Consider the following 12,002-nt stretch of genomic DNA (forward strand, 5'->3'; position numbering starts at 1 on the left):
TCTGATACCCCTAACTAAAATCTAGTGGAACCAATTGCCTTCAGAAGTGACCTAATTAGTAATAGAGTCTACCTGCGTGTAATTTAATCTCAGTATCAATACAGCTGTTCTGTGAAGCCCTCAGAGGTTTGTTTACGATAAAACATGCCTGAAACTTGACCTTTTCCTGACAGATTCAGCTGAAAAAACTCTTCATAGCTCTAAACATACTTTTTATATGAAAAGCTAACAAACCAAACACTTTTCTGGCTTTGGCATTACGAAAGACCACTTATACCCCAAAACCTATCCAGATATCTAAACTAGCAACCCATTAAATTTTTTTAATGAATTTCATAAAAAAAATAACTGAATGATATTATTTCATGACCTTTTTTAAACCTTAAGAAAACACAATAAAATATTTAAATGGTACGAAATGTTGAGAACCATTTATCATTTTCCTTCCACTTCACAATTATGTGCCACTTTGTGTTGGTTTATCACATAAAATTCCAATAAAAAACATTCACGTTTTTGGTTGTAACATGACAAAATGTGAAAAAGGGGTATGAATACTTTTTAAAAGTACTGTAGATTATCAACTGCCAATACTGTTCACAAGAATATCTTTAGAACGCTTATTATGCATGCTCCTTCACATTTCCCTATGTCCATATCTATGAACTCCTGACTAATTGGCTGGTAAAGGTGAGACTACATTTAATTTCATTTTAAGTACCTGCATAATTGAGTCACTTGCTGTCTGCAATTTATGTACCAGGAACCCTCTCCCTTAGCCCTTACCTCATCTTCTCCATGTACGCTTATTTCTAATCCCATTATTTTCTCTTGGGCAAGTCATTAATCTGGCCATGCATGGGCATCGTTCATCTGTTGTAATAAATTAATCCAATAGCTTGCCAAATTACCCATTATGAATGCTAGGTTGACATCATAAACCTCAACTCTCATCATTCTCCTCCTAAGAGTACTAATGATGAGTTTATTCTTGCACAAACACACTGGGGAACTCATCAGGGCTCAGCCTCAAAAGTGACGGTGCTTGCACCTAAGTCATGTACCTGTCAGGCTCCTTCCTCAGTGTGCTTGCTCACTCCCTCGCTGGTCTCTGCACAGCCATACTAACAGGCACATGGCAGAGGAGTTTAAACTAGAGCCTGATGAGGAATTGAGAGACTAGCTCCCCATCAGGTCTGATTTATGTTTGAATGACAGTGGGTGGCAGTGGGTGGATCCATAGCCACTATTCAGTCCACTAGTGACTTTGGAATTCACCCACTGCCATGCACTGTCAATCACAGGCAAAGAGGACCTGATGGGGAACTAGTCTTAGAGTTCCCCCTGAGGCTTTATCCATCAAACAGGCACAGGGGCCATGTATTTGAGATGTTGGGTGTCCACATTGCCTGCGATTGACAGAGTATGGCAGTGAGCTTATTTCAAAGACATTCTTTGACTAAATAGCAGTTATGGGTCTGCCCACTGCCATCCGCTGTCAATCACAGGCAAAGAAAACCTGATGGGCAACTAATCTGAGTTCCCCATCAGGCTCCATCCACTCTCAGTTTAGTGTGACTTGTCTCATTGGTTGATAGGACACAGGTGGACTTGGTCCTAGGGACCAATGCTGTAAATGTAAAACACAAACTTATTAATAAATTAATGATGGCACAACACCCCCTCCCTCTGTCCACCAACTTTGAGTCGTTCCTAATTACCACCAGTTTGCTTATCTGTTGAACTGGAAGTAATTCTTATAGAATCTGTCATAGATTCTAAAAGTAACGGTAATAAGAACTACCTGAATATGGTGCACTTGTTGGTACCTGTACCGAAACTGGCTTTCATTAATTAAGTGCAGGCCATGTTAATGGGGCAATACTGCCAGAAAAGTGATGTTATTGCTTTATTGAATCCCCCTCACTGTTGCTTGTTTGTTAACCCTATCACTACTACTATTGCTCAGATTACTTGTACTGCCCATGAAAATTCATAATGTATGAGTTAGTCACATTAACATACCTACCCTAAAACGAACAATTCATGACTGCAATGTATCCAGCTTCTCCCAATCACGTGAGTCTGTAAGACCACCATATACCCTATATAAGGCTTTTGTGGGTTTATATAAATCACCGCTTTCTGTGAGTTTGATATACCCTGCCTATGTGGTATCCAATCTTACATGCAATTAAAAAGTACCTAAAGCCAATTATTTTCATCTTGGATAGAGCAGGGAAGAGATAGAGCCTCAGAAAGTTTTTTTTTATTGTTTTAATAGTACAAAGGAGAAGTGCTGTACCTTTGAGTAAAGGATTTGGTGGGGATATGTCCTTGTATTTGGTCATCAGTTTAGTTACTGTGTTTAGCTGGCAGCTCCCCATCCATGCAGAGGCTTTCCAGGCTTTCCTTATAACAATTTTCAAAGAGCCAATCCATTTGTAAATGTACAGAATGGTCTATATTAGAGCAGGCGACAAAGGAAAACCAGTTTGTTTCGAGGACTAAAAAGATCCCCCTTCATTGGGGGAAGGAAGTAATGGTAATGGAAAGTCTGGAGTGCTTTGAGTGCTACTAGTGATAGGAAATAGAGTAGTAGCTTAACAGATAGAGTAGCAGCAGATGTAGAAGAGATCCATGGTATTCAGAATAGGAACCAGGTTTGCCTACTGAAATCCAAGGTTCTCTATTACCCATCTCAAGCAGACAAAGCAGTCCACAACCACTACTTCTCAGACCCTTCTCAACATTGATTATTTAAGATTTGTAATGTTGTTTGTGTGGTCTTGCTGTAGAAATGTACTCATATTTGTCCTGGTGACCAGTGATACTGGTATTGAAAGTGGGGTAAACTGAAAAATGTTGGGGCAGGAAGAAATGGGGACACTGTTTTGATGGCAACAATCTTTCCCAACAATCTTTCCCTACTTTGAGAGATTTCTTTTTTTTTTTCACAATATTTTTATTGAAAAGATTTTTGGTTAACAGAACAAAGGTAATACATACATCAGAGAATAAGGAGAAATATATAACCTGTAGCAATTAGTTGTAGTATTAGACAAGTAACTCCACAACAATGTTATTAACAATAGCATTAGGATAGTAGAAAACGTTATCTGATATTGATGGATTACAACAAATTATGCTCAGGACCGTAGAGATTCCGACATATGTAGTGAAGGAGAGAGGGAGAGCAGAAAAGGGGGAAGCAGAAAGAGGAGAAGAAGGATAGGCAAAAGAGGATGGAGAAGAGTGGAAGAGAGTTGTGTGGGTAAGTATCAGAAAGGTATCGGGGGGACCCATTTTCAAAATAGACATTTCATCAAAGGGGATAATTATTAAATTATAACAATATAATCTCCAAGTTAGTGGTAGATGGAACTTAGGCAGGAAACTGATCTAGCCAAACCTTCCAGAGCTGGATGGCTTTTCCCTCCGATCCCCGCTTCCGGGCGAGTAGGATTTCATATGTGGAAGTAGTTTGAAGGATACGGTATAAGTCAGATATATTTGGCGCTACGGCATTTTTCCATTGTTTGGTTATAAGTGATTTAGCAGCAAGGAGGATATGGATAACCACGGTGCGGAGATCGGGAGGGAAAAGCTCTATACCTAAGTTTAGAAGAGCAAGACTTATATTAGGAGGGGTGAGCATTCCAGTGGTTGAGGAGATCAGACGAAACACCGAGTTCCAGTAACTGCTCAAGTTTTTGCAAGACCATAGGATGTGCTTAAGGTTACCTATCTCGCCACAACCTCTCCAGCAATGTTGTGAGTGATCACCGGAAAACTTGCTCAAGCGATAAGGTGTCAGATACCATCTCAGGGTAATCTTCTGGTGGAGTTCCCAGTGGTTGATGCATCTAGTGGCCTTATATAGGGTTCTGCATGCTACCTGCCACTGTTGAGTGGTATAAGTAGTTGCCAAATCCCTTTCCCACTTTATATGAGAAGTGGTTTTAACAAATACTGTTTTTTGTTGAAAGAGCAGATAAAATATAGATATTCCCTTCTTTTGAGTTTGTGTGGATGTGAGGTAATTCCACGCTGATTCGTGGAGATATAGCTTGTGGGATGAAAGTGACTTAAAAAAGTGGGAAATTTGACTATAAGGATAGTTATCCTGAACTTGGAACTCATACTGTTGGACAAGAACATCAAAGGATTTTAAAGAGTTATCATGGAAAAGGTCAGCAATCGTTTCAATTCCCTTATCCCGCCATCTTTTAGTGGGAATGTTGGGGATGATGTCTGCTAGTGTATCTATGGGGACGGGGATATTGATTAAGTTTTCGCCAGGTGACGGGGCTGCACAGAGAGCCCGCCAAGCCAGCAGAGAGGCTTGTATGGTCAGAGGGAGCTGCTTTAGTGGAAACGGTTTCCACCTGTCTATTAAAAGCATAGCTGACAGCGTACTGGTAGGGCATATCGCTTGCTCGATAGATCCCCAGGGCGAGGACTTCGTATCTCGAAACCAGTGTCGGAGTTGGACAAGAAGCGAAGCCCTATAATAATCTATGAGTATGGGATATCCTACCCCACCAGCATTCCTATGTTTCAATAAGTAAGTTTTGGAGCATCTGGGTCTTTTGGATTGCCAGACATATTTAGTAATTATGGCATCTAGTCTTTTGAGATGTGCGGGGGAGAGAGGAACAGGTAGTGTACGAAAAATATATAGGATTTGTGGTAGGAGGAGCATTTTGAATGAAGCCAGTCTCCCCGACCAAGAGAGTTCTACTTTGGATAATCGGGCGGTCTCTGTAGTCAAGTGGTCGGAGAGCTGGCGGTAATTAATGTCAGCTAGCTCAGTTGGGTCAGCAACTATCCGGAGACCCAAATAAGTTATGCCCACTTCACTCCAGGTGTAGGAAAACAAGGCTTGTAAGATATTTCTAAGATTGGTAGGGACATTGATTGGTAAGATTAAGGATTTGGAAAAATTTATTTTATAATATGAAATCTGGCTAAAATTTTGCAGAATAGAATGAGCAGCGGGTAAGGATTTCGTGGGGGCATTTAAAAATAAGATGACATCGTCTGCGAACAGGTTGATCTTATGGGAGGTGTTTTGGAAAGTGAAGCCAATTATGTCTGGGTGTGTTCTGATTTTTTCCGCAAGGGGTTCAATAAGTAAATTAAAGATGGAAGGAGAGAGGGGGCACCCCTGCCTCGTGCCATTCGTAATTTTAAAAATCGGAGATAATGTACTTGACGTGTAAACCTGCGCGGATGGAGATGAGTAGAGGGCAAGAATAGCAGATAGTATGGGCCCAGTGAACCCAAACTTTTTAAGAACCTGAACCATATATCCCCAGTGTATCCTGTCGAACGCCTTCTCCGCATCCAAAGAAAGGAGCAGAGAAGGCGTCCGACAGGACTTCGCGTGATGGAGCAGGTCGACAACCCTTCGGGTTGCATCCGAGGGCTGTCTCCCAGTCGTGAATCCAGACTGGTCAGGGTTGATCAGGGAAGGTAGGGTGTCTAAAAGTCTTAAGGCTAGTATTTTTGCGTACAGTTTGACATCAGTATTTAGGAGGGATATAGGGCGGAAATTGGACGGGACATCAGGAGTTTTACCAGGCTTGGGAATAGTAACTACATAAGCTCTAAGCATTTCCGGGGGGAAAGAGGCGGTTAAAATTGCTTTAGAAAAGACGTCTTGTAATGCCGGGGATAACACCGTTTTAAATACTTTGTAGTAATCATTTGGAAGGCTGTCAGGACCGGGAGATTTGCCTAGGGGTAAGGTATGTATGGCTTTTTGTATTTCTTTCACAGATATAGGGGCGTTGAGGGAGGTTAACTGTGAGTGAGACAAGGTTGGGAGATTAAGAGACTGCAAGAAAGACTGGATATCATCTTCTAAGGGTTGGACTGTGTCAGGGTCCTTATCTATGTTATAAAGAGAGGAGTAATAGTCGGCGAAAGCGTCTGCTATGCCCCTAGGATCTGAGATTTTAGCACCATCAGAAGCTCGCCTAATGAAGGGGATTCTGTTACGGGTTTTGTGGTCTTTCAATTTGTTAGCGAGAAGTTTCCCAGCCCTATTACCATGAGCATAGTGGTTAACTTGCAAAGCCTTAATATATTTATCATGAGAGTCCAAAAGCAAACCCCTCAGCTCGTAACGAAGGGCTGTCAACTTGTCTGCCAAGGGAACCCCAGGAGTGACCTTATTTAGAGCCTCAATGGTTTTAATTTCTTGAAGCAGAGAATCTAATTTGCTCGATCTCTGTTTCTTAAGCCTGGAGCTGAGTTGTAGCAAAATACCCCTCATATACGCCTTGTGGGCGCACCATAGGGTCATAGGGTCGGAGACAGAGTTTTTGTTGATATCAAAAAATTCTTGTAGTGTTTTTGTTAAAGAGGTCACATAACCGGGTATCCGAAGCAGACTCGAGTCAGCCCTCCATACAAAATCTCCCGAAGGGACATCCCTCTCCGCCACCACCACCGATACTGGCGCATGATCTGACCAAGTTATGTCATGGATAGCGGAGGAGGATGTTGCCCGCAATATACCTCTATCCCCAACAATCATATCTATACGGGAATAAGTGTTGTGCCTGGCTGAATGAAATGAAAAATCCTTTTCACCAGGATGCCCACATCTCCAGATGTCATACAGTTCTGCGGAATGCAAAGTGGATTGGAGTGTGGGTAAAAGCCTCTTGGACTTAGACGTAGTGTCAATATTGTAGTCCATAGTGATGTTGAAATCGCCACCAATAAGTAAAGCACCCTGTTTAACTCCATCAATTTTTTTCAGTAGCCTTTTCAGAAATCTCAGCTGATGAGAGTTCGGAGCGTAGAGGCTAACTACCGTATAGAGTTTGTTGTTGATTTCTCCAATAACAATGACATATCGACCTCCAGGGTCGGTGGTAAAAGACTTAAGAGTGAAGGTTACAGAAGCACTGATGAGAATAGCAACTCCTTTATGTTTACTTGACACTGAGGCTTGGAAAATATGTGGGAATTTTTTATGATGGAGTCTATGTTGGTCCTGTAGTGTGAGATGCGATTCTTGTATGCAAAGGACATCGGCCTTCAGCTTGCCGGCCTCCTTCCAGAGGGCTGCTCTTTTAGCCGGGTGGTTAAGCCCATGTGTGTTAAAAGAAACAAACTTTACCATTGGCAATTATTATAGGGAAGAGAGTGTAGTACGCATACCCAAGCGGTCTTGGTCCGATAAAGGTCCTCGAGTATCCTGTTGTGGAAACAATCTTCAGCAGTGAGATTGGGAATCTGAGAAGTTAGATGAGTCCATCCTGTGGAGAAGTGAGGGGGGAATAAAACAGAAGGGGGAGAGAAAAAAAGAGAACAAACAGCAAGCAGGGGAAAGCAAAACCAACATGGTTGCACGGAGAGAAAGAGAAACAGTAAAAAAAATAAACTCGGAGCTTCATCTTGCTCCGGATTAAGAAAAGGGCCCTTTCCAGGAACCCGTGGCAGAATTTCTGCACTAAATGTCATGGGGTGTAAAAGCACTCGGTGGCATACGTGCTAGGGGAGCCGGGTATTGTCGAGGGGGGTGGTAGCGTGTGGCGGAGAGATCAAGTGCGTCTCCTGGAGGAGGCATTTTTGTGTTTCCTGGATACAACCTGCCAGGTGTCGCTAACGTCCATTGAAGCTGGTGGAGACGTATGAGATTCTGATTGAGCTGGAAGGATGTCCCATGCTCTAAGCAGCTTCAGTCCTTCCTGCAGGGAATTGACCACAGACACCTGCTCATCTTTAGTGATATGCAACTTAGCCGGATATCCCCAGCGGTATAAGATGGCGTGGTTGCGCAGAGCTTTAGTGATGGATAACAGGGCTTTACGTTTCTGCATGGTGTACTGGGACAAGTCCGCAAAGAGCTGAATATGTGCATAGCATTCAGGTGGTTGTTTGTTTTTGCGATGAGCAGACATGAAATTTTCTTTAATGTGGTAAAAATGTACCCGCATAAGGACATCCCTAGGGATGTTATCTGGTAGATGGGACGGTTTGGGGAGTCGATGGATCCTGTCAATCACTAAATCAGAGTCAGTGGCGTCCGGCAGGAAGGATCTCATCATAGTTTGAGCATATTGCAATAGTTGGCCCGGGGTGATCACTTCGGGGATCCCCCTAATTTTGAGGTTGTTGCGGCGGGATCTATCTTCAAGGTCAGCGACCTTTGACCTAAGCCAGGACACCTCGTCAGCTTGCTCATTGTGGGCATCAACTAATGAGTTATAAGAGGTGGCATAATCGCCCATCTTTTCCTCCACATGAGATACTCTGTCTCCCAGCTCCCCCATGTCTGCCTTAAAACTCCGCATGCAGTCCATTAGGTCCGCGTGGAGGGAGCTGCGAAGGGACACCAGCTTTCAACGTGGTGTCAGACACCGGCTGGTTGGTGGTGGGGAACGAATGGAGCGTTTCAGCTAGTTCCCTAGTATCATCCAAGCCCTCGTGGTCCCCGCTCACCTTGTCGGCGGTCACGTCCACCGTCAGACGGGGTTTAGATTTCGCCGGGCTCCGGGACAGCGGAGATGAGACATCCGGAGGGTCTCTGGACACGCTGGGGCTGTGTTTCGGGCTCGGAGAGGATGTCGCAGACTCGCTGGAGGTAGGCGGCGAGGCGTCTCCGGCGCCATCTTGGAGTAGGCCGCGGTCTTTCTGCGGGAAGAAATGTTGAAGTTTATGGAGCTGTGAGACTCCTTTCCTCTTTTTGGCCATGCCGAGGGAATGAGGGATAGTTCCCACGCAGGTAGTGGTTAGTTAGAGTCAAAGTCCTCTCCGTTAAGCGTCGTTCCCCGGTCTCCAGCACGGAGCTATCTGCTCACATGTCCATGCAGTAGCTCGGTAGCCACGCCCCCCAGCCCTACTTTGAGAGATTTCTTGTCGCTTCCTCAAGACAAGAAAAAGGATTCCCAATGGGACACAGACAGCAGAAAAAAACTTGATGGGGGTTTTAATAAACAATAACTCTATCCAAAGCTAAAAACAGTTTTGACTTTTGAAATATTTAAATGCTGTTTTGACAATGATTGTAATAGGAAGTGTGTCCTTCCTCTTAAAAGTGACTTTTTGCTTTTTTTTAGCAAATATTCATAAATGTTTACAGACCAGTTTGTCTCTATTAGGCCTGAGAGAATTCTGTACAGGTCCAGATAAACTTCCCTGCATGCCCTCTGATTCTGAGAAATGCCATGGTTTATTGTTAAAGATCGGGAAGTATTTTTTCTTGATAGGACGGCTGTAGGTCAAAGAAGTGAATGCTATCAAAGAAATAAAATCTAATCAAGTATTGTGAATATGTATGACATGTTATTATTCAGCTTTTATCTTTTTCTAGCACATGCACCAATGATGGTAAATGGCACTGTGAGCAGAACGCATGCCTTATCAACCCAAGAATTATTGAAGCCATTAACCGAGGCTCATATGGGTAAGAGAGCTCAAACATGCTATATGCTCCCTTTTTGTGAACAACAATTTTGAGTTATCGTTGGGCACCAAAAAATTTTTCAAATTAAAACTGTACCTTGTTTCCTTTACTGAAGCTGGAATGCTGGGAACTACAGTCAGTTTTGGGGTATGACACTAGATGAAGGTATCCAGTATCGATTAGGAACCGCAAAGCCCTCCTCTTCAGTGATGAACATGAACGAGATGCACGTACGTACGCTACTTTTAATTTTACTTCTGATTAATTCAAACTAAGCAAGACACTAGTGATTTCCTGCCAGAGGTTCTATTTGTGGTCTGGTGCACAGGCAAGGTTTCTGTATATATATTTTTTTAAGCTTTGTATATACAGTGCCTTGAAAAAGTATTCATACCCGTGGACATTCTCCACATTTTGTCATGTAACTAGCAAAAACATAAATGTATTTTGTTGGGATTTTATGTGATAGACGAACACAAAGTGGCACATAATTGTGAAGTGGGAGGAAAATGATAAATGGTTTTCAAACTTTTTTACAAATAAATATGTGAAAAGTGTGGCATGCATTTGTATTCAGCCCCCTTTTTTCTGATACTCCTAACTAAAATGTAGTGGAACCAATTGACTTCAGAAGTCACCTTATAGTAAATAGAGTCCCCCTCTGTGTAATTTAATATCAGTATAAATACAGCTGTTCGGTGAAGCCTTCAGAGGTTTGTTAGAGAACCTCAGTGAACAAAGCAGGGTTAGGTTATAAAAACATATTCCAAGCTTTGAACATATCACAGAGCACTGTTCAATCCATCATCCGAAATGGAAAGAGTATAGCACAACTGCAAACCTACGAAGACATGGCTGTCTACCTAAACAGGCAGGGCAAGGAGAGCATTAATCAGAGAAGCAGCCAAGAGGCCCATGGTAAGTCTGGAGGAGCTGCAGAGATCCACATCTCAGGTGGGAGAATCTGTCCACATGACAACTATTAGTTGTCTACTCCACAAATCTGGCCTTTATGGAAGAGTGTCAAGAAGAAAAGCCATAAGAAATCCAGTTTGCAGTTTGTGAGAAGGCATATGGGTGCACACAGCAAACATGTGAAAGAAAGGTGCTTTGGTCCGATGAGACTAAAATTTTACTTTTTGGCCTAAAAGCAAAATGCTATGAGTAGTGGAAAACTAACACTATTCATCACCCTAATCACACCATCCCCACTGTGAAACAAGGTGGTGGCAGCATCATGTTGTGGGGATGCTTTTCTTCAGCAGGGACAGTGGTCAGAGTTGATGGGAAGATGGATGGGGCCAAATACAGGGCAATCTTAGAAGAAAACCTGTTAGAGTCTGCAAAAGACTTGAGACTAGGGTGGAGGTTCACCTTCGAACGACCCTAAGCATACAATATACAAGTAAATGTGCAACTGTCAGGACAATAAAACAAAAGGGAAAAAAAACGTTGTTTACGGAATAAAGAGCAATGTAATAATAGCAACACTTATGTCAAAAATATTATATTTAAAAATAATTGAAAAATAGAGTCCATTAATAATAGGGTATAAAGCAAAAGTATTGCTAGAGTCCAATGTGGAGATGGATTGAATGGATGGATCCCACTTAGCAGGGCTGCCTCCAAAGGATAACTGAAACTGAGTCCCAAATTTCTACAATAAAAGCACAAAGAGAGGGGCACCTCTGGGTGTAGATATAAAACGCAATTTTTATTAGCATGTTACTTATATATGGCAACTCACATTTAGTAGTAAGTCGTAGGCATAAAACTGATATCCATCAGAATACATCAGGTCGGTTATACACTCGTTCCGCTCACAAAAAACACCTGGCCATGTATTGAAGATACCGCTGAGTGTAGAGAGGCTGGCCATGGTGGAGAGGATACTCTTTCCAAAATGTGGCTTGGAGAGCTGTTGTGGATGGGCAAGAGGAGATGACGTCACTGGTAAGCGACGCGTTTCTTGAGCGTACGGGCAGAGATGACATAGCGACCGCGCGCCTTCATCAAGCTCTATGAAGTCCAGAATCTGAGAGGATCCCGACTGTAAAGTAAGGGTCTCTCCCCAGCCTGGACCGGCTGAGTGAAGTCAGCTGACAGCAGGCTTCAGCCCGCTATCGGCTGAAAATGGATCACAGGAGTGCAGAACGTACTGCACTCCTGTTATCCATAGGAAAAGTATAGCCAAAAGAGCTTTGGCCATACTCTAGCTTTAAGTGTTCCAACATGTGCAACAGATTCAATTTGCACCACTTTCACAATGTGTCACTATGTCTTCAACTTATTTAAAAAAAAAAAATACCCCAAATTTGTAGATAATGAAATTGGAGGTAATTAAGACCAACTCCAGATAGTGGTTTCCACCCATTGCCATCCACTGTCAATCATAAGGGAGGGGGACCTGATTGGGAACTCGGAATCTCCATCAAGCTCTGTACACTCAATTGCAGAACTCCTCCACTGTTTTACCAGTCTGTGTGACATGTCCAGTGGACAGGCAGGGAGCTCAGTATTACTGAGCTGCACGGAGGATGAAGGGTCTGGTATGGCCTCAGTGCCAGCCTCCATG

General features: G+C 42.9%; 1 protein-coding gene across 2 annotated transcripts in view; it reads left to right on the plus strand.

Moving 5' to 3' along the window:
* Nucleotides 1-12,002, plus strand: part of TINAGL1 (tubulointerstitial nephritis antigen like 1) — a 96,682-nt gene that overhangs the window by 60,972 nt on the left and 23,708 nt on the right. For both annotated transcript variants that reach the window (XM_077481944.1, XM_077481945.1), the window contains 2 exons: nt 9,335-9,427; nt 9,543-9,657. In XM_077481944.1, coding sequence (XP_077338070.1) covers nt 9,335-9,427; nt 9,543-9,657 — 208 coding nt within the window. The remainder of the gene's footprint in view (nt 1-9,334; nt 9,428-9,542; nt 9,658-12,002) is intronic.

Source organism: Lithobates pipiens, unplaced genomic scaffold, assembly GCF_037356315.1.
Source record: "Lithobates pipiens isolate NorthernLeopardFrog02 unplaced genomic scaffold, aLitPip1_a1.2 Scaffold_16, whole genome shotgun sequence".
Classification (NCBI taxonomy): domain Eukaryota; kingdom Metazoa; phylum Chordata; class Amphibia; order Anura; family Ranidae; genus Lithobates; species Lithobates pipiens.